Source organism: Alosa pseudoharengus, unplaced genomic scaffold, assembly GCF_046254945.1.
Source record: "Alosa pseudoharengus isolate Yale_2024_CS ecotype anadromous, Long Island Sound unplaced genomic scaffold, YU_APseudo_1.1 YU_APseudo_1.1_scf_19, whole genome shotgun sequence".
Taxonomy (NCBI): domain Eukaryota; kingdom Metazoa; phylum Chordata; class Actinopteri; order Clupeiformes; family Clupeidae; genus Alosa; species Alosa pseudoharengus.
This window is the reverse complement of record NW_027468657.1, coordinates 14,646,859-14,674,574: the sequence shown is the minus strand read 5'-3', so window position 1 is coordinate 14,674,574 and position 27,716 is coordinate 14,646,859. Positions and strand designations below refer to the sequence as shown.

At 40.0% G+C, this 27,716-nt stretch overlaps 1 protein-coding gene and 1 long non-coding RNA gene across 2 annotated transcripts in view; both read left to right on the top strand.

The window, feature by feature from the left end:
- LOC143132365 (uncharacterized) overlaps positions 1–27,716 on the top strand; it is a 28,403-nt gene extending 687 nt beyond the window's left edge. Inside the window, exons 3-11 of the mRNA XM_076291827.1 lie at positions 11,381–11,517; positions 12,887–13,034; positions 13,200–13,448; positions 18,162–18,461; positions 20,114–20,268; positions 22,858–22,908; positions 23,201–23,308; positions 23,745–23,813; positions 24,355–27,716. Coding sequence (XP_076147942.1) covers positions 11,494–11,517; positions 12,887–13,034; positions 13,200–13,448; positions 18,162–18,461; positions 20,114–20,268; positions 22,858–22,908; positions 23,201–23,308; positions 23,745–23,813; positions 24,355–24,540 — 1,290 coding nt within the window. The 5' untranslated portion in view covers positions 11,381–11,493 and the 3' untranslated portion in view covers positions 24,541–27,716. The remainder of the gene's footprint in view (positions 1–11,380; positions 11,518–12,886; positions 13,035–13,199; positions 13,449–18,161; positions 18,462–20,113; positions 20,269–22,857; positions 22,909–23,200; positions 23,309–23,744; positions 23,814–24,354) is intronic.
- On the top strand, positions 5,109–6,264 carry LOC143132370 (uncharacterized). The gene is made up of 3 exons (XR_012988283.1): positions 5,109–5,536; positions 5,999–6,086; positions 6,174–6,264. It is a non-coding gene; the product is annotated as an uncharacterized LOC143132370 (long non-coding RNA).

Below are 27,716 nucleotides of genomic sequence, written 5' to 3'. Positions count from 1 at the left end.
CAGCAAGAATAACAGAAATTGGCTCAAGCAATCTTATGAAAAATGTCAGCCCCTAAAACTGCCAATTTCTCATGGGTGTATGGTCACCAAGCTTTATGGTAAACTAATGTTGAATGTCAGAAAAATTGCATTCAAAAACGTACCTTAATGATACACTACAATTTATAAAGGAACGATGTTAAAAAAGAAAAACACGATGTATCAAATGGATTAGAAGAATAATTGGTAAGTACATGATTATTTGACGGCCGCTTCTTTTCTAATAAATATAATGGGCTACATTATATATTTCAGGCCACTAGATGGCAGCATGCCACTACACTGCGGGCCTTATTTGGATGTGACCAAATAGTGAAATGGCAGCGCATATAGCCCATGAAATATTCAAAGCTACAGTGTGTAATTTCTTCAAGCACGATTTACCAGCTACGGAAGCTAGTAACGTCTAGCTACGACTTTATCGCATATTTCTTCTCGTTAGGTTATTTTTAGGGCTGTCAACATTAACGCGTTAATCGCAATGCGATTAAGGACCAAGCATAACCAGTTATTTTTTAAGGACCAAGCAAAACCAGTTTATTTTTTTAACGAACAAGTGGTTGCCCTAGATCTAAAACAGCTGTTACCTTGGGCTGTCATCAGTGCACAGCGTTAGTTACTATTGTATCTTTTGTGGTTGATTGTTATGTATTGGGGGTTGCATTCCCTAATATTGATCAACTAAAATGAAAGATGTCTTTGGTGCTGACGTTATTTTACTGTAGTCAATTCTGAGAAATTCAATGGTAACAGAAGGCATTGTTTACATTTTAGCCCGAGATGTCTTCAAGGATCGAATTAATTGAGTTTACAAAAATATGTAGCCTATTTTCAAGTCGAGGCATTCTTAATTTTCAAATGTCTGTGTCTGGGAGCATTAAACTTTTGAAAACCATAGGCCTAATAGTATGGTATAAAATTCTCGCCAAAAGTTTTCTGTACCTGTACCAAAGTTTTGTGCTTGTAAGAATATTTTGTGCTCGTAAAAAATATTTGTGTACATGTAAAAATCATTTGTATCTGTAAAAATATTTTGTGCATGCAAAAATGGTTTGTACATCTTCAAATCCGTTTTGTCACTGTGTAGAAAAAATGTTTGTGAATTTGCGAACGATTTTTGCACGCACGGATTTTCCATTTGCAAGTGCGCATCTGTTTTCTACAGACATGAAACAGATCTACGGGTACGAAACGAATTTACAAGTACAAAACTTTTTTACAAATTTTCCCAAAACAGCCAATCACAGCACTGCTTACTGAACGGACAGTCAGCCGATCAGCTCACTTCTTTAATTCTGAAACGCTGGACATCTCTGGGTACATCCATGTAAACACTACAGTCAGAAGAGGTGAAACAAGTATTGGCTGGGCTAAGCTAACGTCAAAGATACTGCTTTTATCAACTGTCTCTGCTAACGTTACGTGAAAGCACCGCACATATAACATGGGAAATACAAAGGGAGGGAGGGAAGGGAGTCAGCCTAAAGCCACCCTGAACTTTTTTGGTCATGTAGCAGTAACTGTTATGTTCTAGCTAGCTTAGGTAACAAGCTAACTTAGCTAACAAGCAAACAGCTCAACTTAACTCTATTCCTTCCCTACTATGAATCTAATATCATTAACTAGAACTAATAAACAGTATAGTTTAAAACGCGAGCACTGGATAGGTAATTAGTAGGTTACAATAGGTAATGGCAGCTAACTGGGCTAGTATTGGCTGGGCTAAGCTAACGTCAAAGATACTATCAACCGTCTCTGCTAACGTTACGTGAAAGCACCGCACATATAACGTGGGAAATACAAAGGGAGGAATGACTAGTCGGAAAACACTAAGGGCTCTTACAGAGTCAACGCATCGCTACGCATACGCGCCCGCAAGGCTACGCATCGCAACGCTTCGGCCGCCATTATGCGTCGATGCGTAGCAAAATGTGTCATCCCTTTTTTTGATACGCGACGCACTGACGCATGCAATACTATGCGTTGTCGGTGGGGGCGACACTGCAAGTATTGTACATTATGTCAAGTATATGTTATATTTACAGAAGAAGGTTTGAATACAATGGCCAGAGAAGAGGAAAAATTATGCAAGCTTATCTTTCTTTTACGGTCTATGGAGCTCCGCATTGTAGGTTACATGCTATTCATTGTGTATAACATGATTGTCACTTGGAGGAGACTTCAGACTTGTAGATAACTTACGTTAGTATAGTTAGCTAACCGCTGCTGACGTGCTAGCATCGTCACGTCAGAAAACCATGGGGCTGTGCACATGTGTTAGTGTACATTTATTCACCATATATTAATAAAGTTGAAGTGGCTCTGCAATGTAGGCTATGTTTCCGTTTATTTACAGTACCATGTTCCTTACATGACATGACCCAGTGTCCTTGTAACATGCAGTCAATCTAGCACAGCGAATCACACTCACCTCCCGTCTATAGTTTGTCACCCAACAAAGCTAGATATTACTTTTTATACGTGTCTCCATGTCATACTGGAGTCTTTTTGAGAATTCTAAATTAAATTTGATCCGTGGCTCTCCAAAAGAGCCTCTTGGGATGTAACTTTTACAGACAGCCCAGCTAACACACAACTAAACAGCCACGTTGCCTATAAGTTGCCAGTTGGTCACGGCCAACTAACATTCTGGCAACCTTCCTGCAACGTGGCCACAACGTTGCCACTATGAAGTGGCCATTTGGTGACTTGAGCAACGTTGCCACAACGTGGCGCTAAGGTCATTTGGTAATGTTGCCGTTTGGTGGTGTAAATAACGTGGCCATAACGTGGCCCTATGGTAATTTGGTAACGTTGCCATTTGGTGACTTGAGCAACGTGGCCATAACGTGGCCCTATGGTAATTTGGTAACGTTGCCATTTGGTGGTGTAAATAATGTGGCCACAACGTGGCGCTTTGGTCATTTGGTAACGTTGCCATTTGGTGACTTGAGCAACGTGGCCATAACGTGGCCCTACGGTCATTTGGTAACGTTGCCATTTGGTGGTGTAAATAACGTGGCCGCAACGTGGCGCTATGGTCATTTGGTAACGTTGCCATTTGGTGACTTGAGCAACGTGGCCATAACGTGGCCCTATGGTCATTTGGCTACGTTGCCATTTAGTGGTCTAAATAACGTGGCCGCAACGTGGCGCTATGGTCATTTGGTAACGTTGCCATTTGGTGACTTGTGCAACGTGGCCATAACATGTCCCTATGGTCATTTAGCAATGTTGCCGTTTCCCAACACCAGTTGTTAGCTGAGGTTATATCAAATGCAATAATAATCAGAGATATTATAATTTTTTTTTTTTTTAAAGTCAAACTATCTTCCAGCCAGAAAAATGGACCACTGGTTTGTACTGTTTATTTACTACCTGATGACTCATCCCCACAAAAATAATGCTAAACTGAGATTAATGTTTACCATCCAGAACTACAATTTTCTAATTTCCACAAACTCTGACCCAGTTGAAAAATAGCAATCAAATATATTCAGATACTGAATTGATGAATCATTTATTTTAAATGCATGTAGGGAACACATTAATAAATCACACTGACAATTATTTCTATTAACATTTGAAGTAAAATTCATGTGTTTCATGAATTCAAGTGATGTGTACAAACAAACCACGTTGCAGGGTAGGCATTGGTCAACCAGGAGAGAGCATAAAGACCTTGGAGAGGCTGAGGTGGAGAGTAGCTAAACCACTGACTGCTAATCAGAATCCAATCCAAACTATGCTTTATATTAAGTTATAAGAAAATAACAGCAGTGCACATGACCCACAGGATAAGACTGATAACTGACAATAAACCTAAGTTTAATTTTAGTATTCAGTTACCAAGGCTGAAAAGAGGTTAAGCAATTTGAAATTGTGTGAGTAGGAGTGTTGGGTAATGATATAATCACAGGTGTTTTGTTTGGCTGTAACCTCGAGGTTCTGAGGCCGAGTGGCGAAGGTAACAACCCTGCGATCACAAATGCTGTGTTGATTCAATACATTAATTCTGCTGCCGACTAATTAACCTTAAAACACCAGATTATTCTATTGACCTGGGATATTCCCACTTTTGGGAATAGCTGTCTCCTGTCCAATAAGAAAACAAATAATTCCATAGAACCCAAATGTTGTATGAAATCATAGCATGAGAAAATAATTCTACATTACAACACCAGCTTAATTATAATTCAATTATTATTGTATTCACCAAATTATTCGATCAGCAAGTAGGCTAAGTGGTGCCAATCCAACATCAGTTCATATGTCAATTAAGTGTTGCAAGTTTTTCTATCAAGCTGAAGTTGTCCTTAAGCCGTAGAGATGCTGGTTCTGCTGTCACAACTGAGTCAGGGTTATCAATGTTGCCTCCGGTTGTCTCCAAAATGGTGGATCGATCCCTATTCAGTTCGGTCCCTGGAAAAGAAAAAAAAGGTAAGAATGTCTTAATAATTTCTGTTCACACACTCACAGTTTAATAAAATATCAAGCGAAATGAAAAAGTGTGCATAGACAGCTATACAAGAACAATTGTGTCTAGCTAGCTGAGTTTGACTGCTCCAAAGTCCTTTTAGGCAAGTCCCTCCACTCGGCAGTCATATTGCAACGCTTTTTGGGTACTCATCGGGCATCCTATTCGGCAGAAATACGCATGCACAAGGCTTCACGACACCAGTGTGCTCCAGTGGCGAGATCACAACACATGATTGGCATGATGTCTGCACAACACAGCACATAATTGGCTCAATGTAGTCACATCACACCACATGATTGGCTCAATGTATACACATTGGCGAAGAAGGGGTGGGATATGTGTAGACAACGCCATTGGCGTTACAAACTAACCCCATGCATTTCTATGGAGGATTTTTTGAGTGCTGTCTCCTCATTTGAAAGTCTCTGACTGATCTTGTTTTTATGCCTGTAACTCTACTCTACACCAGATGTGAGGAGTACCACCATGCTGCCCTCTGCAGCCTTTGCATTGGCAATGAGGAGACCAAACATTGTTAATTCGAGCTTGCCTTTAAGATGTAACATTAGGTTGAGTCTATGCTTACCTAAATCTTATTTTGCTTTGACATTTTTATGTGCATGCACAAACAAAGTCGATGGAGAAGGGGTGAAGGTGTAACCCACCTAAGCATTGGTTACTAAACCCAAAATTAGTTGCCAATGTAAAATAAATATGTACATAAATTGAATAAATAACAAAATAATTCAAAATCCAGAAGGACATACGATTTTCTAGTCAACGGGAAATGCTTTTATTTTGACAAGCGTGTTGCTTGGATACCAGAATTCGTTTATTTTACGTTCTACTCGATAACGTTACACTTGAATAAATAGACTTTGAATCAAAACCGTTTACTCCTTGACACCTTTCTATCGTGAATCATTTTTAATACCTCTTAAGTCGTTTTACTATTTCTACTTTGTCCTTAATCTTCCCTCATTGTTTTACGTATTTATCCACTTCTTTTGAACGCCGGTGAGTAATTTATCAGCTAGCAAAGATTGTTAAGGCTAGCGAGTGATTAGCATCGCGTAGCAGCAATTGCATTAGAATGGGGCTAGCATGTAGCATGCTAGGAAAACTTTGAGCTAATAGAATGATATAAAAAAACAATCGGAGATTTACGTTTACTGTACTGCTTTGTTACTGTACTTTACTGTACTGTAATGTTAGTGTTTTAATATTAATATGATATGTGAATGTTATTGAATATGACAAGTGTAATTAGTAGATGGTGTGCTATGATTTTATATGAGATATATGCAGTAGCTGCTAACGGACTCCCCAGAGAAGACGTTAGTTTGGCATGTTCTAAGACACGAGCTAGTAGCCTGTGTGTGTGAGATGAAAGTGGAACCCTTTCTCTCATGGTTGGTGACCGAAAACGTTGGCTATGTTGTGCCTCTCTTAATTGAAATGAAATGTTGTTTTCTGTAGCCCACACTACTAAATTTGGAGGCAGCAACCTGAAGGGGAAGGAGAAGCTGCCACTGCTCGGAACCCGGAGTATGCAGCACAATAAAACGTAAGTAAAACTTCGGGACAGTCTGCACAAATTCAAAAAAAGTGCAGCTCTTACCTGAAAGCTAAAGGTTTTCTTCTTTGCTTGCAGGCCCGGCAGCAGCAGTAGGAGGAGGAGGAGAAGCAGCAGCAGCAGCACATCAAGTCATCGGCAGGAAGTCCCAAATTAAATGAATTTAAATAAATGGTGTAATCAAATGTGAAATGTCGCTCTGTTCTTCTTAAACCAAGTGAGTGGGCAAATGAGGACTGCATCTGCAGATCCGCCCAGAGCTGTTTTTTTAACATCCTGACAACATTCTGGCGACCTCCAACATGGGTTTCAATGTTGCTATAAAGTTGCGGTTACGTGGCCATTAAGTTGCAGGAAGGTTGCCTGCATGTCGCCGATATGTCGCGGTAATGTTGTCAAATAACGTGGCGGCAACATCAAGGCGTCTTTCACTTTTCCGGTTGCCGCCACGTTGGAAATTAACGTGGCGGCAACGTAAACATTGGTTGGAAAATCACGTTGCGGCCACGTGATGGCCACGTTAGTGTGTTTGCTGGGAGCTTGAATATCACTCAGAATGTCATTCACCACCAGTGACTGCTACCCCCTGTTGCGTGAGCGACGTATTGCATTTCACTTATCGGCCGCGTTGCTTGCGTCCACCGTGTAAACTATGAAAGGGAGCACGTCGCTCGCGTCGCTAACGTTGCTTGCTCGCGTTGCTCGCGTTAACTCTGTAAGAGCCCTAACACAATAACTATACAGAACAATTATATCATTAATAATAATAATACTAATGATCCGAATTTTATTAGTTCTAGTTAATGAGATTCATAGTAGGGAAGGAATAGAGTTAAGTTGAGCTGTTTGCTTGTTAGCTAAGATAGCTCTTCTTTTTTAAGTGTTTCACCTCTTCTGAACTGTGGTGTTTACATGGATGTAGCTGCTACCAAGAGCTGTATTTTCTATGTCCAGCGTTTCAGAATTAAAGAAGCGAGCTGATCGGCTGACTGGCCGTTCAGTAAGCAGTGCCGCGATTGGCTGTTTTGGGAAAATTTGTAAAAAAGTTTTGTACTTGTACATTCGTTTCGTACCCGTAGATCTGTTTCATGTCTGTAGAAAACAGATGCGCACTTGCAAATGGAAAATCCGTGCGTGCAAATATCGTTCCTAAATTCACAAAAAAAAAAATTCTACACAGTGAGAAAACGGATTTGAAGATGTACAAACCATTTTTACATGCACAAAATATTTTTACAGATACAAATTATTATGACCGCCGCTAGCGAAGCTAGCGAAGCGGTCATATAGGGATTGTCAAAGTTTTTTTTTTTCTTTTTTTTTTTCCGTCATCTACTTCCTGAAATTTTGGTCAACGATACCTGGGGCACCGAAACACCGGGGCACATGAAATTTGGTGGGTATGTAGCCCCACTAGACTTTTACGGAAAAATTTCGTTTGGTCCCCGGGGGCCACTCCCCCTCCGCGCTGGGCCCCCCGAAACCCAAAAAATTCAGTTTTTCCTAAATAACTACCTGAACCGTGGCACCGAGGATGAAGAAATTTTTATGGTATGTTGGTCTCAAGGGCCCACATCAACTTAGCCCATAATCACTCATTTGTGATTTGCACCCCCCCGGTAAAAAATGAAAATGCAATATCATTCTGCTTTAATCGCCCCTCTTCAGTAAAGACGTTCAGAACTGCACCAAATTGTATGTGTATGATTAACCTGACATTCTCTGGGGGTATGCCAAGTTTCGTAGAATTTCATCCATGGGGGGGTCTAAAAAATTAAGTTATGTGTACATTTAGTGACTCTACACTCATTGGCCTGTAGATGGTGGTGCACACATATACACATGCACACACACACACAGGCACCCACATACTATCGGTATTAGAACGGCTAATACATAATTACAAATTCAGTAGGATTAAAAGAAAGCCAAAATAAATATTCATCATCATCATCATGGCTGCATTTCCAGTATTGGCGATAAGTAGTCGTTTGTCCACTAGATGGCGCATCGTTGCAGTGAGACGTAATTTTGTTGGAAGTTAATCTAAAGTGGGTTAGAAAGACACTATGCTTCCTATAAGGACAAGACTGTAGGCTACAGTAGTTTACCGCAGAGAACGTCTAAGGGTAGGATGATTTCTGCATGAAATGTAATTCCCATTTCCTCTTGAAGCCGAAATAAATCTGAGAATGTTTATCGGACATGCTTGTTTTTTACTGCAGGTAGGCTACGTTAATCCTATCAATAGCAGAACGTAGGTAAAATAATGTTACCGTTAGCATGGTTGAGTGATGGAGGCCAATTTGATTATTGATGTATTTGTAGAAAACCATAAATGCGTTTATAGGCTACCAAGCAAATCGATAACAGCACTAATTGTATCTTTCGACTGTCATCTCATTTGCTTATGACCATAACCTAGGCTACTAACAGGAGCTAAGTGAGTTAGCCACAACACGTTCGCTACGTGATGGTTTTTTAATGGGAAATATATAGGCCTAGGCTACCTGAAAGATAACCTGTCTATGATCCCGTGATGATCTACATCTCCATTTAAACCAGATGTTTTAGAGCGCACGTTGAGATGTATTCAGGGCAGGGCTGTACCTACACATATTTGTTGCACGTGCTACAAAAATCATTCTTTGCGATGGATGATTTAATACCAACGTTACACCGGTCAGATACAGTTTTGCCTATGGCTATTCCGTGAGACTGAGGCGCTTTTTGTTTGTTCGAAGTGCGTGTTTAGGGTGTGAGAGGGGAGTCGATGTGCTTTGATTCCAGCTTGGTAGTTGTAGTCTATGCGATTAAAAAACACGTGTGTGTGAAGTATCCAAACAATGATAACGCTTTCATTATGGCTGCTTTAGCCACAGACCTTGAGTTACTGTACAGTGGGTTGGGTTCCATTTAGAAGTGTCCACTTCATTCGCCCTTTCCGTGATTCACAGCTACGTGAAATGTATTACTACTGATATGCAAAACTATTAACTTTTCGCCAAGAGGTGGCAGCTTGATACTGTAAGGTGTAAGCCATTGGTTCCAACGGATATTTTATTTGGGTCGCCAGCATAGCCTGGTGACAATTTGTGTTGTGTAATAGGCCTAGCATAGGGCCTACCTTATATAGCTTATAGTTTGTTAACAGTCACGGTTTTGTCATGCAATGTCTATGCATTTTTGCATTTAGAATAGCTCTAAAACCGGGGGGCGAACACGTCGCAGGGGGGGCGCCAGTGCGTGGATATCTCAATCGCAAAATTAAACAATATTTCTATCGGGCGCCTACCATGGACTAGGCTGGGTGAAAATCAAAAGATTGCGTCAAAAGATTGAGCTTAACCATGGACCTCATGGTTGCAAAATGCAAGGGAACATGAATCAGCATATTATTTGCACAAACAATAACGGAGAGTAGCTCTTCAACTTTGCCCGTTAAAATGTGTATGAACAGTCTCGCAACGCATTTCATGAAGGCCCTTTTGGACATGTCAGTTATTTGCACCACTGGGTAAAACGGCATTTTGTTTTAGACTACTGGTATTTAATTTGTGCATTGACAATAAAGCTGAATATAATTTGAACTAGATGACTAAACCTATGCATATGTAGAAGAAGAAACATTCACAAAAATCCATGACATGACCTCTCTTCTTGATAGCTGTTGAAAACTGCATGGAACTGACAGGGATTGTTTTAGTTTAATAATAAATAAATAAATACATTATGCTGCTACCTTCTGCTTTTCCCAAATACAATGTAGCCTACAGGTGTACCTTTCATCAGTCCAGTTGCAATGGATGGACTATGATGAACTGCCCTACTTGTGATTGTTTAGAGATTTTAAAGGTTTTATAACAATGTTACAGATTTTTTGGCCCAGAAACAAATCTATTCACCTTTGCAGCGCCAGTAGGCTACTTTGTGTGCGGAATGTGTGCAAACACACATTCCAAACAAGCATACACAAAAGTTTCAAGAGTGGGGGATGGAGTAGAAGATGGAGACAAATTCATTAATATGATTTATTTTCGCGGAATGGATGTGCAGGACTGAGCGGCGGTCATATTTTGTACCGCTACGCGGTACATCTAGTTTTTACATGTACACAAATCATTTTTACGAGCACAAAATATTCTTACAAGCACAAAACTTTGGTACAGGTACAGAAAACTTTTGGCGAGAATTTTATTCCATATAATAGTTGCTAGGGCGGAGTTATGAGATAAGGGTAAAGTAACCATTTGTCACCTAATGTAACACAATGGGTGTGTCTCAAACCACCTACTTCCACACTTCAAATACTTAGTTTAAGGATATAGTGCAGATATTGGGGCAATACTAACCATCGAAAAGTGGACACTACAGATGTAAGCGCTCAGTGCACATTAGTAGTGTACTGAGCGAAGTATGCGGTTTCAGACACAGCCACGTTGCCATGGTGTTGCTCACGTGATTAATTAATAACTGATTGGAACATCTGGACGTGGGAGTTGCTCAGCTAGATAGAGTTTGATAGGTAGCTTATAAGTAGCCTACATTTGTTTGTGTGAAAAATATATTTATTTTACACTTTCGTCCGAGTGGCTGTCGTGTAGTGCTCATGGCGTAGATCTGAAATGCGACTTCAAATCCATCTAAAACTTGTTTGTGGATGTTTGACAACTCCTGCAGCTGTGGTGAGCAACGCAAGTGCGCGCAAGGAAACCAGTAGGTGGAGAAACCAGAAGGCACACAACACGGGTTTGAATGCGGGATTTTGTTGCAGCGTTCACGGATGAGGCAGACTCCACACTGTCTTCTTCGCTTTTGCTGCTGTGTATTGACATGTCACACTATGCTCAAGCATACAAACACACTGATGCAGATTTGTATACTGGTACGGGTAGGCTATTGGTGAGCACAGCTCAGGGGTAAAGGATATACATCAGGAATACCACAAGAGAATGTTACACTTTTAATTCAATTAATAGGTGGCTCTGGAGCCCAAGATAACCTGGGCGTGATGATCTTTCCATCACATGAACTTGTAACAGCATTGACTCACTCACTCACTCCAATTCAATTAAGTTCAAGAAAGTTTTATTGGGATGAATGTTTCAGTAACATTATTGCCAAAGCTCAATAACATGTATACATAGGACAAACATGCCTAACAAAATTGGGAAATTAAGTGAGACTTTGAAATAAAGTAAGACAACTATTAAAAAATAATAACAATCTCTCTCTCTCTCTCTCTCTCCCCTCCCTCCCTCCCTCCCTCCCTCCCTCTCTACTAGAGGAAGAATTTTATGTGAGACGTCAGTATGTATGCCCTGGTCAGTTTGTCACCTTATCAAAAGCCAAATATTATGATGATTTGTTTTTTCAACCGAGTGGGTCGGACTCTGCAATGCAGGTGGCAAACCGGACTCATGTAAGATATTTGCCTAAGCCTTTCAAGTCAAGTCAATGCTTTATTGCCAGTGTGATGGAACATCGCCTGGAATTTGGTTTAGTGCTTAGGCTCATACAGGACAGACAGACAGAACAGCATACACAGCACAAGACATCTACACAGAGGACAGAACAAAATGCAAATGGATAAAATACAGGATTGTCTTACAAACATACAGAGTCTGGAGTCCTATAGTTCAATAAATCACTTACACAAATAAAATCAAGATAAATAAAACAAAGCAGTAGTGTCAGTGCCTTAAAACTGACTCTGAGGAGGAAGAGGTACTGTGCAGATCAGATACTCAGGGATGATGGGTTTTGAGGGCTCTTGCTGTCTGGGGATATGTACTGTTGGTGAATCGTAAAGTTCTGGCTGTGATTCATTTAAACCTTTTCCCTGAAGGAAGAGGGGTGAATAGGGCATTGGCATGATAAGCCTTTGAGCTAAGCATGGCCAGAGTAGTGCATTATGGTCAATTAATAGATTATTAGAATAGATCAGGGGCCGTATTCACAAAGAATTTTAAGAAGAGCAACTCCTAAAAATAATGGGCTTGTCACTCCTAACTTTAGGACTCCGAATTATTTTCACTAAAAGTATTTCACGAAGCATTTTAGACCTGAAAGTAGCACCTAAGTCTGGGACAGCTTATAAGAAGTCGAGAGGACTCCTAACTCACTAAGACCTATTCATAAACAATCCTAAAACATGTTTCAAAGACACTGCATCAATCCGTAGTGTATTTTATTACGCTACTAGGCTATTTGCTTCGTCTTACTCTTTATTCATTTAGGCTATTTATTCATCATCTTCCATCCTTCGCGGTACTTGTGTAGCGCACGCATTCTCACCAGCACAGACCTGTCACCTGTCACTCATCGTCGTAGGGGAGGTTTTTGGCATAATTCCCGCATTATAATCATCAGCCAATCAAGGTGGTCACTTCAATCAAGCTTGTGCATGAGTAATGACGTCAACCATAGCAACGAAGACTCACTCTTAGTTTAGGAGTTGTCATTTTTCCTTTTCCTAAGAGTAGGTCTGAAAGGCTTTGTGAATAACTTTTTAGAGAAAACTCCTAGCTAAAATATTTTAGTGCGATTTAGGAGTACTCCTAGTGGTAAGATAAAATGCTTTGTGAATACGGCCCCAGGCTATCAGGATCAAGCCAGGGCCTATTTTGAAAGATGGTAAAAATCTTAGGCCAGGTGTGAAATGCATGGACCAAACAGTCCCCTTTCATAATGCCAAATGTTAGCTAGTTCTTTGAAAGACAACCACAATAAATAAAATAAATTGTACAATTTAACTGAAAAATACACACCCCCCCCCCCCCCCCCTCCAGATCTTGCTCCCCTCTTATGAGTTCCGAAACAGAGACGTGTTTATTCCTGAGGTCACTAGACGACATGAGGGCGATTATATCTGGACACATGCCAGCACTGCTGCTACATTTCTGTTGAGGTTGGGAACGATCAAATTATTTCTCAAAGGTGAGATAATGTTAATAGTCATTACTTTCCATTCACTTTTTGCTATCAGTTACCATTATTGATTTCTTGATGCTTGCCTCTACCTCCGCTCATCATCTCGGAGTTGGGCGGTTTGGGCTGCATATTGTCCATCTTTTTCCTGAGACATGTTTTGCTCTCTCACAGATTGCGGCAGTGCGGAGGAAGTATATTATGGAAATAAGTTCAGTCTGGAGGTGCCACAGGCGGCGTCCGTATTGGAGTTCACCAGAGAGGGGTCAACTGACCGTAAGATCCTGTGGAGTCGGAACAACACAGATAACAGTCTGGGAGCCAGCTGGAATGCCTTCAATATCAAGTACGCCGATGCGGGCCGCTATGCTTTCCTGAAGGAGAACGGGGTCGAGATCTCCAGCACTTCTCTCTATGTTCGAGGTAATAAGAATAATAATAATAATAATAATAACTAGAAATGTAATGCCAGAGGAATTACAATAGTGGATGGAAAGCTGCTGGCTTAATGTTGGTGGGGAGATTTGTGGGGAAAAAACATTGAATCACTTAATCTTTGAGTTCATACAAACCCTCGTACCAAAAAACCTTGTGTGTCAAAGCGTTCTTGAGATATAACACTTGAGGTGTTTTTGACCTTGACATTTGACCTTTGACCTCCAACATCAATTCACTTCATCTGAGTCCATACAAACACTCATACCAAATTTAAGGCATGTATGTCAAGGCATTCTTGAGATATCGCGCTCAGAATATTCATGGACTTGACCTTTGACCTCTAACATCAACTCACTTCATCTTTGAGTCCATACAAATACTTGAACCAAATTTGAAGCATATGCGTCAAGCCATTCTGGAGATATAATGCGCAAAGCATGAGATGGCTGTGACTTTTATTTTGACACACGGGTAACACTTAAACAGGATGTGTAGTTTTAGGGAGCGCCACATTGTATGCATTAGAAGCTGACAGTTGGATTCACAGGTGACACCTGTGCCAGTGTTCTGATTAGCCCGGGAACTACTCTGGGAGCTTAACTAGCGCAGCCAAAGATCCCTGATTACTAGCAAGATAGAGCAACGTAATTCGTTACTATGGAAGCAAAACGGGACAGTTCCGGTCTGCATAAGTGGGAGTGTCACCTTACGTCACTAAATAAACTTTCTCTCTTAACAAGCAATAAGAGCAGATAAACATAATTGTGTTCACAGTATTATTGTCTATTATTCCACTGCTTGGTTGAATTTCCCATTGTCCTACGTAATTTAGAACGACCATTAACCGTATGTTATCTGCACACCTATGTAGTAGATCCATTTTTTGGCCGTATCACACTTGTATATTAATTCGCCAAACTCGTTGTGAAGTTTAAATGAACTGTCACGTTGCATCCGAGCTGTAAAATGCAGACGTTCAGAACATTGCAACATTGTAGCATATGACGGAGGTGGCTTTTAGCTAGATGGATGACAGCAGGCTAAGTAAAATAGCGATGTTTCAAAGCTAAAGTTCATCAGAATCTTGGGATACGCCCGCTTGACAACGGGAGAGATAGAACTAACGACTGGCCTTTGGCCGTAGCAACCATCCATTTAGAACTAGTAACGGCAGTTTGTCCTGTGAGTTGAGAAATTAGTTGATATGTGTCGGAAGAAATTAGTTCTACAAACAAGACAGTTTTAGCGATTAAAACGTTTAAATTGTAACAGGAAATGAACACAACGCAAGTGGCAACAGTGGAATAAGCGGGATAATGGACTCCACGGTGGTCTGTTCACAGAAGTTAATGCACTACGAGGTTTAAACGGCCCTCCGCTTCGCGTCGGGCCATTTTACAACCTCGACAGTGCATTAACTTCTGTGAACAGACCACGGTGTCGTCCATTATCCCTTACTAATCATGTATGATACCAATGAATCGTTTTTAGGACATGGAATGAATAATTTAATTAGTCTGTGAACCGAGCGAGCTAGCTAGCTAGCTAACGCTAGCTTAAAACGCTAGCTTAAAACGCTATACAAGTGAATGGGAGTAGCTATGGCAATACAGCTATGCGCTAACAAGTGACTAGTAGTTGAAGGACTTTGCTTAAACTTAATATACTGTTGCAAGTTCACTTTAACTAATGTCAGTAATGTTATTCAGCTAGTTGTCATTTCAAAAAAATTACACTTCTCCGTTTAAAATGTTACCTTAGCTAAGAGGCTAGCTAGCATGCTAACAACCAGACAGTAACTGGCAGCAGCATGGTCTGATATTAAGTTATTTTATTACAAATCCGAACACTAAAAAAGTACACTATTAGGCTTGAAATGATCACAAACACTTACAGATTATGACACAATTTTCCAAATAACCCTCAACAAATCCAGAAAGACATAAAGTCTCTATTGACATTAGTGCATCGAGGGCTTACTCTGGTCTGCATAAAGGGGGATTTCCCCCCCGCCCCTTGCAATAATCGAACGCGGAAGTTGTCGAACGTTTGCGCCTCTCGCTCCGCTTTAACCCTCTCTGGCGCAGTTGGCTTTAGGCCATTATGACATCACAGCCTCCATTCTAGTCTATGGGGGGAAAATTAGCTTTTTAACATTTTTAATACCCTATTTCTCAAAAAGTATAAACTTTTTTAAAAATCTGAAATAATAACTCTCTTGCCCCACTCCAGACCTTCAGAACGGTTATATCAACATGTCTGTACATTAAGTGGTTAGAGTCGCATTCATTCTTGAAAAGGTAAAAAGAAAAGGTTATAATAAGAAGAAGAAGAAGCTCCAAGAGATTTCAAGATAGTGGATTCCATCCACTATAATAATAATGACGATAAGTTTAGCCGCAAGTGGCAATGAACAGCATATCCAATCCTAAGGCCATAGAAAATTAGCCCATTTCATTATCTGGACGGGCTTTATACAATGCTAGACCGATGAGCAACGGTGCCTAGTCATTCATGTCACCTGAGCGGACTTCGCTTGATTTTGTTTACAACAGAAAGGCTGTTGCTAGAGAAGCTAGATTGTGTATAAGATATTGACAGTGTATAAACAAACAGAAAACAGTAATTAAGGCATTTATTGAGAAGAAGGATGTTTTGGCTGTTCTCCTTGCAGGATTCACATAGTTTGTTGTTCTGATTGGTTAGGTCTATCCAGTTGTGTGCAGAGGCATTTTTTCCCAATTGTTTTATTTCCTTTTTTTTCATTTGAAACACGCCCTATAATCATGTCCCAGTGTTGCAGTACCAGACTCAAATTCTAAGTAGAATTGAGTCTGGCTAAGTCAGGCTACATAGCTTCTATCTGTGGAACGGCTCTTAAAATTTGTGTGTTGATTTACATTTTGGCACCATGTTAAACAGCTTAGAGCTGCCACACTGCCCCAAAACCGCACTGCAACAGCGACCCAGGTAGAGGATAGAATATCGAATATTTTTTTTAAATGAAGGATAGTATTACATTCTGTCTAAGTCAACATTAGTTGAAAAACAGTAGACCTAGTTTTGCGTGCTGATGTTGGTTGTGGATTTCTAGCCATTATCAAGGACAACCTCTATAGACAGAGAGTAGCAAAGACGACCTCTATAGACCAGGGCAGGAGTGGGGCCACTTTTCAGCCCGGGAGTTTCAGGCCCAAGACCGGCCCACGTTTTCCATAGTGGTGGAAATTGGATAAATGAAGCAACATTTCAGCTCTTACTATCCTGTAGTTTTATTAGTACCATGGTTCAACAAATGTGTAAAGGTTATATAATAATTCACTTCAACTGAGAAGTTAACAAAAAAATATTCCACTATTCCACAAGTTAACAAAAACAGAAAGAAAGAAAGACAGAAAGAAAGAAAGCCTTTGAAATGTAGCCTATCCCACGCTTCCACAAAGAGGCATATTGAACTAATGTTTAGGCTACATGTTTTTTGCATGGGTAGGCTATTGTTGTTTGGTGATTTAGCCTACTCCTTTAGCCTACTACACCCTCTTCTGAGCAAACAAGGCATATAGGTTTATCATGTAGGGTAATTCCTCTTTCTTACATTAAATAACTTCAATTTATCCTCTCTACTTGTCCCTGTAGTCATGGCCTCCTCATCACTAATTTCGGGCTCATCATTTTCAGTGGTCGACTGGTTGATCTGCTGCTCAGAGGCTACAATTTTTACCGCATAGGCCTACACAGATCAAACTTCAGTTTTGTTATTAATATTTGCATACTGCAAAGTCTATGAATCGGATACAAAAGGCTAATATTTTAAGAAATGTGCTTGCAAATAGCTTGACAACGCTACAAACGTCCAATATTAGTCCAATAACTGCTAATAATCATTGCCTATAGGCTATCTCTCTTTACCAGTTGCCACTTTTGTCTGTAGGCCTAATCTAGAAGCTTGGCACATTTAGCAGCATTCTACCTGGCCGTTTCAGTCCCTCCTGGCCTCTTTATACCATCCATCCTTCCTGACGCTTATGGCTACTGTAGGGCCGGCCCGGCTATCCGTATCTGAGAAAACTTTTTGGAAAAGACGGGCTATATGGACCCAACCAACTCTTTTTGGGAGGGGAGAACTCCCTCACACGGTAGGCTACAACCCATACAGAGGCAACGGTGTCATGCACAGAATGCGGAACGTGTAGCCTACTTTAAGAGAAGTTAGACTAACGTGACAAATGTCAATATTTTTTTCCTCGACCGGCCCAAAAGTGAAGCGGCCCACCGGGAATTCTCCCGATTACCCACCCCAGGCCTGCTATAGACCGAGGGTAGCAAAGACGACCTTTATAGACCGAGAGTAGCAAAGACGACCTCTATAGACAGAGAGTAGCAAAGACGACCTCTATAGACCGAGAGTAGCAAAGACGACCTGACCTCTATAGACAGAGAGTAGCAAAGACGACCTCTATAGACAGAGAGTAGCAAAGACGACCTCTATAGACCGAGAGTAGCAAAGACAGAGTAGCCGCAGTGCTTCAGACACACTCCCAGTGTTAGCACACACCAAAAGTGCACCGTGGCAGCAATGTAACGCAGCCGTTCCACAACTGTGATGGAGGCAGTGTGTTCTGCCAATTGCAAACTAGAGAGGGATTTTCCATCCTCCATTTTTGTTTTTACATTTGTCTTGCTCTCTCCCCCTCCAAGAAAACCTGGAATATTACGATGTGAGTAAGAAGTCCTTCCTGGAAAGCAAGTTCCCAGTTCCTATAAACGAGGCTGTGGTTATGTTTATCGATCCATCGCAGAATGAGTATCTGCTCTTTGTACATGGCACAAAGACCGAGGAAGCGTTCCAGATGTTTCAGGATCGGTTGCAGCTACAGCCCTCGCAAAGTGGAGAACTGGAACTCCGTATTATGGGCCTGAAATCAAGGGATGTGGGACGATATGAAGTCAAAGACAAGGAAGAAGGCCTCGTCTCTGTCATATGGCTTTCTGAGACTGGTAAGGTGTTATTTTTTGTGTTTTTTTTTTTTTCTATGTTTCTGTATTAGGGCAATTCCATGGAAAATTATGTTTTTTGTAACATCCATAATGCCAATAAAATGTGATGGTATGGTATGATGTGAATGATTACATGAAATGTGATCATTTACTCTTTTTGGCTGAAGAATGTACATGAGAAAAAATGCACAAAAAATGAATGTTATCATTCACATCATACAAATGCCAAGGCATTTTACTGCCGTTATGGATGTGACAAAAAGTAAATTTTCCGTGGAATTGCCCATTATCAGACTGTCAGGCATGCAGAATGCATGTGGAAAGTTGAGTGTTTAGACAGATTTATTGAATGAAGAGTGAAATCATGCACCTGCTGTAAATTCAGCATGGTGAAAATCATGATGTATATTTAGTGGTGTTCCATGAACACATCACATTTTCTCAAAAAAGCAGTCACACCATCAAGGATTCCTCACGCAGTCCCCAACATTCTCACTCACTGCCCCCTGGGGGCCGCTACCTGTCACTGCATTCTCTTTCCCTGCATTGCATCTCTGGAACTCTATGCACAATAGTGTACATAATCTCTGGGGCAATCTCTGCAATATATATACTATTTTCTCTTTTTCAATAATCAAATCCTTTTGTTAGATGTGTATGTCTGTAGAACTAAGTATGCAGTGCGTCAAGTATGTACATGTTGAATATGAAGATTATGTTGCTCGTTGGTTGTATATATAACTAGTGCAGTGCCTGTTCAAACATGCTAGTCCCGTAGAAAACCCGCTAAGCATTCAATAATGAATACTGAATATTATATTATAACACATTATAATAAATGTGCAGTGATCAGAATTTAAGCATGGCTGCATGTGACATTTTTTACAGATCAAAATGACATAAGCCAAACAGCTGTTTTGAGTTAAGGGCACGCTATATGTTTTGCCTATTGAATAACCTGATTAGAGAAGACTAATTATTTTGTGGAATGATGCATCTGAAATTTGCAATAATCAAAAACAATCTCTGGTAGCCTATAAGTGACATCACGCTCTGTCTTCCACTCATTGTCTGTAGCTGATCTAAAGGACATAAGCCTAAAGCTTTGAGTTGAGGCTACAGCTTATGTTTAGCCAATTGCATAACTGGATATAGAAGACAAACGATTTTGTGGAATGATGCATCATCATATGAAATTTGCAACAATATGTAACTCAAGTACAGCCTCTGGTTGTGACATCACGCTTTGTCTGCCACACATTCCCTGTAGCTGGCTGTGTGTAGAATTGCAGTCCTTGCAGGGGACCTTGCAGTCACAATTGTTGTTCGTTTTTCATGTAAGTTCTACAACCAAGAAGAGTGAATGCTCAAATTTCAAGTAATCATTCACATCATACCATACCATGGCATTGTGTTGGCGTTATGGATGTGACAGTTCAAGTAATCATCATTCACATCATACGTTACCATGGCATTGCGTTGGCGTTATGGATGTGAGTTTTACATGGAATTGCCCATTATTGTTATTAAGTCTAAAGACAGACATTTATATATATATATATTTATTTTTGGTGTGTTATATTTATCTGTTTCTCTCTCTCTCTCTCTCCTCTCTCTGCCCTGTACACCTGCTTCCCACCTGCATTTTCAAGATGACACGACTGGACCCATTGCCACTGGTTGTGTGATCAGTATATTGATTGTTTTAATGATCACCTGTTGCTGTGTGTGGAGGTCTCGCAAGAAGAGGGATACAGCCCCTGTTTCTTCACCATCACCAGAGTACCACGCGCCCATCCATGTGCATGTAAGTGGAGCGCCATCTACAGGATTGATCCATCTATCATCTCAGTACATACAGTGGTGTGCTTAAGTTTAGGCACCCATGCTAAAGTTGACTAAAAAGAGGAATTAAAAAAAAAATCATCTTTTGGTTTGATCTTAATGTCTTAATTGAAAAAAATGCCATGAGGAAAAATCCAACCTTTAAGGACACCAATTTTATTTGTGAATGAGTAATGTATCGTAAATAAATAAATGTTCTTCATTAAAATACAGGGTGCATAAGTATACAGTAGGAACCCCTATGTTAAATTCCCATAGAGGCAGGCAGATTTTTATTTTTAAAGGCCAGTTATTTCATGGATCCAGGATACTATGCATCCTGATAAAGTTCCCTTAACTTTTGGAATTAAAATAGCCCCACATCATCACATACCCTTCACTTTACCTAGAGATATCATGGTTTTATTTCAGTTAGCCTAATAGCTGGTTTGATTTTGCATTAAACTATTAGGCTTACTGAAATAAAACCATGATATCCCTAGGTATGATTCTACGTTGTTGGCAAAATGATCATGATACCCTTTATATTTCAGCCCTCTCTATGGTTTAGTCTTCCGTAGGCCTATATAGGCTACTTTGCTAAATGAGCCTCATGCCTAATAGGCTGTACTGTAAGTGTGATTTATGCCATAATGTATGAAATATACTGTATTTATGTCAATGTATCAATTAACAAAATTCACCAGGTCATAATTAATTTAAGGGTTTATTTAAAAAAAAAAATCTTCTTAGGCAGTGATATGGACACAGTAAGGTATTACAGTAATACGAGTGATTGAAATCGTCATTTAAACAACGAAAGCGGTCATACTTCCAGGTCACACAGGGCGCACACAGCCATCTTGGATTTAAACAACCACAGCGGTCATACTTCCAGGTCGCACAGGGCGCAGCCATCTTGGATTTAAACAACCAAAGCGGTCATACTTCCAGGTCGCACAGGGCGCAGCCATCTTGGATTTAAACAACCAAAGCGGTCATACTTACAGGTCGCAGCCATCATGGATTTAAACAACCAAAGCGGTCATACTTCCAGGTCACACAGGGTGCAGCCATCTTGGATTTAAACAACCAAAGCGGTCATACTTAGAGGTCGCACAGGGCGCAGCCATCTTGGATTTCGTATCGAAACTCTTCTTCTGTCCTGTGAGTTTGACTGAGCGAGAAAGTTCGCCGTCTGAGTAAAGGAGGCATCTTGGTGCATGTTGTTAGGCAATGTCCTGTCTTTCTCGTCGGAACTACGACACGGATAGATAATAGAACGCAGCATTAGCGTTGAGATGTTGTTCATTGAGTGTTAGAGATAACGATCCAAATAGCGGGGAGAACCAGGATGGATGAAACATGTTTTAATAAAACGTAATTTACAAAGAGATTGTGCCACACTGAAAGTTAATATACTGTAGGCCATCTTTATGTAGAGAAACAATTCTTTTTTTCAGATCCTCAGAGACTTTTTTGCCATGTGGTTCCATGTTGAACTTCCAGTGTGAGAGCACAAATAACACCAAATTTAACACACCTGCTCCCCATTCACAACTGAGACCTTGTAACACTAATGAGTGTTACACTCAGACAATGGGACCTGGTGAACTTTTCAAAGTAAACGGTAACACTAAAACAAGGGGCTACATTGAGATTTTTGGTGGAAAAGATCAGGCAGTCTGCCGAGAGACCTGCCCCAATGGGCTTCATTGGACCATTAAACCACACAATGATCCAAAACATACAGCCAAACAAGGCAAGAAATAGTTTGGGCAAGAACTGGGAACAATATCAACATTTGGTTACACTTTACTTGACAGTATTGTCATAAGAGTGACATGACACTGTCATGAATGTGTCATAAACAAGTCATAAACTTTATGACATAACGCTTCTGTTATTGACATTCAGTTTTTGTCATAATAATTTAGGGTTAGGGTTCATGTGTCATGTGTTCATGACAGTGTCATGTCACTCTTATGTTGATACTGTCAAGTAAAGTGTTACCCAACATTTTAGAGTGGCAGAGCCAGAGTCCAGACCTCAATCCGTCAAAAAAGTGCGCACAAGGCCAGAGTGATGGCAAATAATTGTTCCAGACTGAAAACCCGGATTTCTATTAAAAAGGTGTGGTCTAGATTCATTGTGGAGACATGGAGAGGCTTGGTAGATCTTATAAGAACCATTTTGAAAATGTATTTGTGAATGCAAATAAAGATGTTTCCATTGATTATTTAAAAAGGGTATGAATCATTTTGGACTTGCCATTTTTCATAAAAATGTTAAAAATGTTCCATGTTGCTCTCACATTGTTTTACAAACTTTTGTCATGTGACATTGTCATTTTCAGTCAGAACAAACATATTCTAGTCACCATCAGTGATCAGTTGTTCTTAAAGTTACTGTTCGCTCTGAATAAAATAAGTAAATGAGTAAAGTCAACAGTGTGCGGTAGAGCGATCTTATTATTGCTATTTAAATATGTTCCTGCAATTGACCTGCTCCTAACCAGGCTGTGTGTGTGGACCTTGGTTTGATTACATCTATCCATCCGTTTCTGTTGCAGGATCCTGTTGTAATATATTCACCAGGCCACCCCCTTCAACCTCGGCCTACGGTGAGAGACTAGCCCTACGCACACACTATTAAATAACATATCATCCTCTTACTGTCTCCCTCAGTCTTCCCTTTTATCCCTCCTTGTCTCCTTATCACTATTTCACAAGGCCCATCAAGGAGCAACGTGTTCATGTTGTTTTCTGTGGATTTAGTTTAGACTGCTTTATATTATGCTAGAGCCACAATATACTTAACAACTACCTATCATGAACAAAGTAAACTGCTGTTGGAATCATACCAGATTGCAATGGTGAAAACGAGCCCATGTTTTTCTGTGTATTCCTCCACAGGCACCAGTTGTAGAGGAAGGTTCTGCTGCCCCTGTAGAGAGTGCAGATGGGCAATCGGGGCAGCAGTCTCTCCCTTCATCTCAACCCGTGGACAACAATGTCCCACTTGTAAGTTCAGCCATCAACAAACTCTACATCTTCTATCGTATCATATCATATCGTTAAAGGTGTGAAAGCGATAAAAAAAAAAATACTCCCGTTTGTTGTGTAGACGTGGTCTTAAATGTTACCTTCACTCGTCACCTCAGAATTGTATTTTCTTAAGTTTTAATTTTTAACTTGCCTTTTTAGTCAAATATGTTGTTGATTTCTCTCCCCCACCATTAATCACTTCCTTTGAAGGCTGTTGTGTCACTTCCTTTTGAGGCTGTTGTCACTTCCTTTCAAGGCTGTTGTCACTTCCTTTCGAGGCTGTTGTGTTTTTGTTACTCTGATCTGCTATGAGTAGATTTTTATTTATTTATTAATTCATTTCAAGCAATGCATTTTAAATTGTTTAATTCTATACTTAAAAAAGGTGTTTTCATTATCATCTCTACTACAGTCTTACAATGAAGTTATTGGCAGCGGTCCTGAGCCTCTCTATACATACCCTTCTGCTGCTCCTTCTGGGGTACGTAATATACATTCCTAATGCATGTACATTGGCTCAAGAGCATTGCTTGAGATAAAATGTTATGAAGACTTTTAGCCATTTTATGATTTTTACAGAAACTAGGCAGGGGAAATGTAAGTGTCTTTTTGCTTATACCTTATTATACCTTATAACATACTACCTTTACATATGCCATGTTTGTGAATCTTAATGGCCGTACTTGATTGTGTGTCTTGACAAGGACAGCATTGACTGCATAACAGACACTGCAAACAGACAAACAGTGATAGCAGCAAAACAGTGACCGTTGTGTAACCGTAGTAACCGTGATGGCACAATATCAATCCAAAACAGTGATAACACAACAGTAACCGTTGTGTAACCATAGTAACCGTGATGGCCCAATATCAATCCAAAACGGTGATGACACAACAGTAACCGTTGTGTAACCGTAGTAACCGTGATGGCCCAATATCAATCCAAAACAGTGATAGCACAACAGTGACCGTTGTGTAACCGTAGTAACCGTGATGGCACAATATCAATCCATCCCTGTCAGGCCTCAGCTGGAGGAGTGGGAGGAGGAAGGGCCGACCCTGACCCTAGTGCCCCACCAGACCCTGGGATTCAGTACCAGCCCCAAGGGTGGGGTGGAAGTATGGGAGACTTCCTCACCAGTTCTCCTCTGAACATGGACACCAACACCGCCACCAGTACCTACAATTCAGACAAACTCAACTTTTGAAAAAAGCATTCAAGAAAAAGTTCAAGAAAAGTTTATATTTTATACTTTACACTTTATTTTACACTTTCTTTTCCAGAACTACTTACAGTGCAGTAGAGATGCATAAGGACATGTAGTAGCCTACAGGCATGTCTAGCATTGGCCAGCGGCAAGCATAACACAATGCTCAGACCATAATAAGTTCTGTCTCATTCCTATGGTAACACAAACGGTTTGCCTTAACTGAAAATTGAATAAGCGCGTGTTGCGCTATGAAAGTTGAACCAAGTTCAAGGCTCAGCTTGTTCAACGCTAGCGTTACGCCAGCGTTGCCACCGTTCCGTTGCCGAACCACAGAGAACAACAGGAAACCTGCAGCTTGTCGCTGGCTAATGTGATCCATAGAGGACAATAGGAAACCTGCCGCTTGCCGCTGGCTAATGTGATCCCTTGTGAGGACTTGATGAAGTAATTTCCTACCTCACAAATCATGACACAATCTGCAAAGACTCACGGACATGTCAGGGCCCACGGTTTGTTCTCCTGCTGCTGTAGTCATCAGGTTCTCTTCTAGACATCTTCAGTCATGAGACTTAACATTGACTTTAAATGCCAAGTTAGGACATTTGATGAGAATACTGGTGAACACCTACAGTATACTACAGTTACAGCTAACTTTAATCCTAACCCATCAGGAACAGATAAAATCAATAGAATGGGGATTTAATTACTAAGTATTAAAGGAATTATTTACTTTTTATTAAAGTAAAATGCACTTTAGATCAATTTACGGATGATTGGGAGTACATACGTTGAGTTGACATCCAAATCATGTCATTTGGATGTGTTTTGAGAAAGTTCGATGTTAGGATTGACCTCTGATCTTGTTATACTTGCACTTGATGCTGAAAAAGCATTTGACCAGATAGAATGGCATTACTTATTTGAAGTCCTTAGAAGATTCAATCTTGGGACAAAATTCCTGTCATTAATTAAACTCCTTTATAAAAAACCCCACTGCCAGAATCCTAACCAATCGAACTTTATCTTCCCCACTTAAATTGGACAGGGGGACAAGGCAAGGATGCCCCCTTTCACCTTTAATTTTTGCCCTTGCTATTGAGCCGTTGGCTCAAAGTATTAGACTAGACCCCCAGATACATGGTTACACAACTAGAGGAACAACTAGTAAAATATCCCTGTATGCAGATGATATTCTGCTCCACATAACACGTCCACAAATCACTATACCCCTACTTCTGGACAAAATCAGTTTCTTCGGAACCTTTTCGGGCTACCGAATTAACTGGACTAAGAGTGTTTTAATGCCAGTCAGCATGAATGATCCGACACCCCTAAGCAATTTCCCCTATAAAATCGCCTCAGAAAAATTCACTTACCTGGGGATAGAAGTAACTAAACAATATACCTCTCTCTTTCAAGAAAATTTTCTCCCTCTCATAGAAAAACTACGGTCCAAATTACTTTTCTGGAATTCTCTTCCAATCTCTCTGATAGGAAGAATCAATGCTATAAAGATGGTGTTTCTCCCTCAATTGTTATATCTTCTCCAAAATATTCCAACCTTTCTTAAGAAGTCATTTTTTAAACGTCTGGATTCTTTAATCAGTCCTTTTCTGTGGGAGCACAAAACCCCTAGAATAGGCAAGAAATATCTTTGCAAGCCTAAACATGTAGGAGGATTAGCACTCCCAAATTTCTTGTTTTACTACTGGGCCTCAGCAATTAAGACTTTCACTTTTTGTTTTAATACCACAACACATCCACCTAAATGGCTACTGATGGAACAGGAGGACTGTCATCCTTATTCAATGTCTGCAGTCCTGCTTGCCCCAACTAAAATAAGTAAATTATTATATAATAACAATCCTATTATTCACAACATGATCTGTATCTGGAAACAAATTCGTTCCCATTTTAAGCTGAAACTTATTTCTCCTGCATTATCTATAGATAAGAATCCCACTTTTACCCCTTCCAGAATGGGCGGAGCATTCTCTGTCTGGAGTCAGAAAGGTATTAAATGTGTTGGGGATTTATATATACAAGGTATTTTTGCCTCATTTTTGCAATTACAGCATAAATTTGAGTTAGGAAATAATAATTTTTTTCAGTATTTGCAAATCAGGGATTACATACGAAAACATGTGAAGGAGTTTGAGACTGAATCAAGTACATCTATAGATGATTGTCTGAAACTACCATCAAGACTACCAAAATTGATTACACACATTTATCACACTCTCTTATCATTAAGCTCTCCATCTCCCAACATACATAGGTGCAAATGGGAAAAAGAACTTGGTGAATCAATCACAAATGAGTTATGGGACAGTGCCCTGGAAAAGATTAATACCTGTTCTTTCAGTGCAAGACACTGTCTTATTCAATTTAAAGTTATCTATATGCTGCACTTCTCAAAGGAAAAATTACATAACATTTATCCTGAAGTATCGCCCATGTGTGATAAATGCAACTCCTCTGTGGCAACTCATCTTCATAGTTATGCCTTGTGCCCAAAAATTTATTCTTTTTGGTGCAATGTTTTTGGCATAATGTCTGAGGTCATGGGAACAGTGATCGACCCAGATCCTGTACTCATCATTCTTGGTGTATCTGAAACCTTCAAGACATTCTCCAAAGCACAACAGCGTTTCATTTCATACAGCCTCATAATAGCAAAAAAATTTATCCTCACATTATGGAAGAGTGTAAACTCACCAACATCTAAGATGTGGCTTGACAGTCTTACTAATACACTCCATCTTGAAAGAATAAGGCACATTCTAAAAGACAGACTTCAGCATTTTGATAATACCTGGCAACCATTTACATCATATCTTGCAAATACAAACTCAATGCAACATCCCGTCTCTTAATATGTAGTAAGCAGCACTGATATAGTTAAGAGTAGGGTCTTCAGGGGTGGGGAAGAGGGAGAAGGGTCTTAGTCAACCTAGTATGTTCTTTGTGGTACATTGTCTGTTTTGTCTGTTTGTTTTTTTTTTTTATTTTATTTTTTTTCTGTTTCGTTTTGTCAAAATACAATATCCTTTTACATTTTATGAACACACTTGTAAACAAAAAAGAGCCTGAAATGTATTAATGAATGTATCTGTATTATAAATGCTCAATAAAATACATCAGATAAAAAAAAAAAAAAAAAAAAAAAAAGA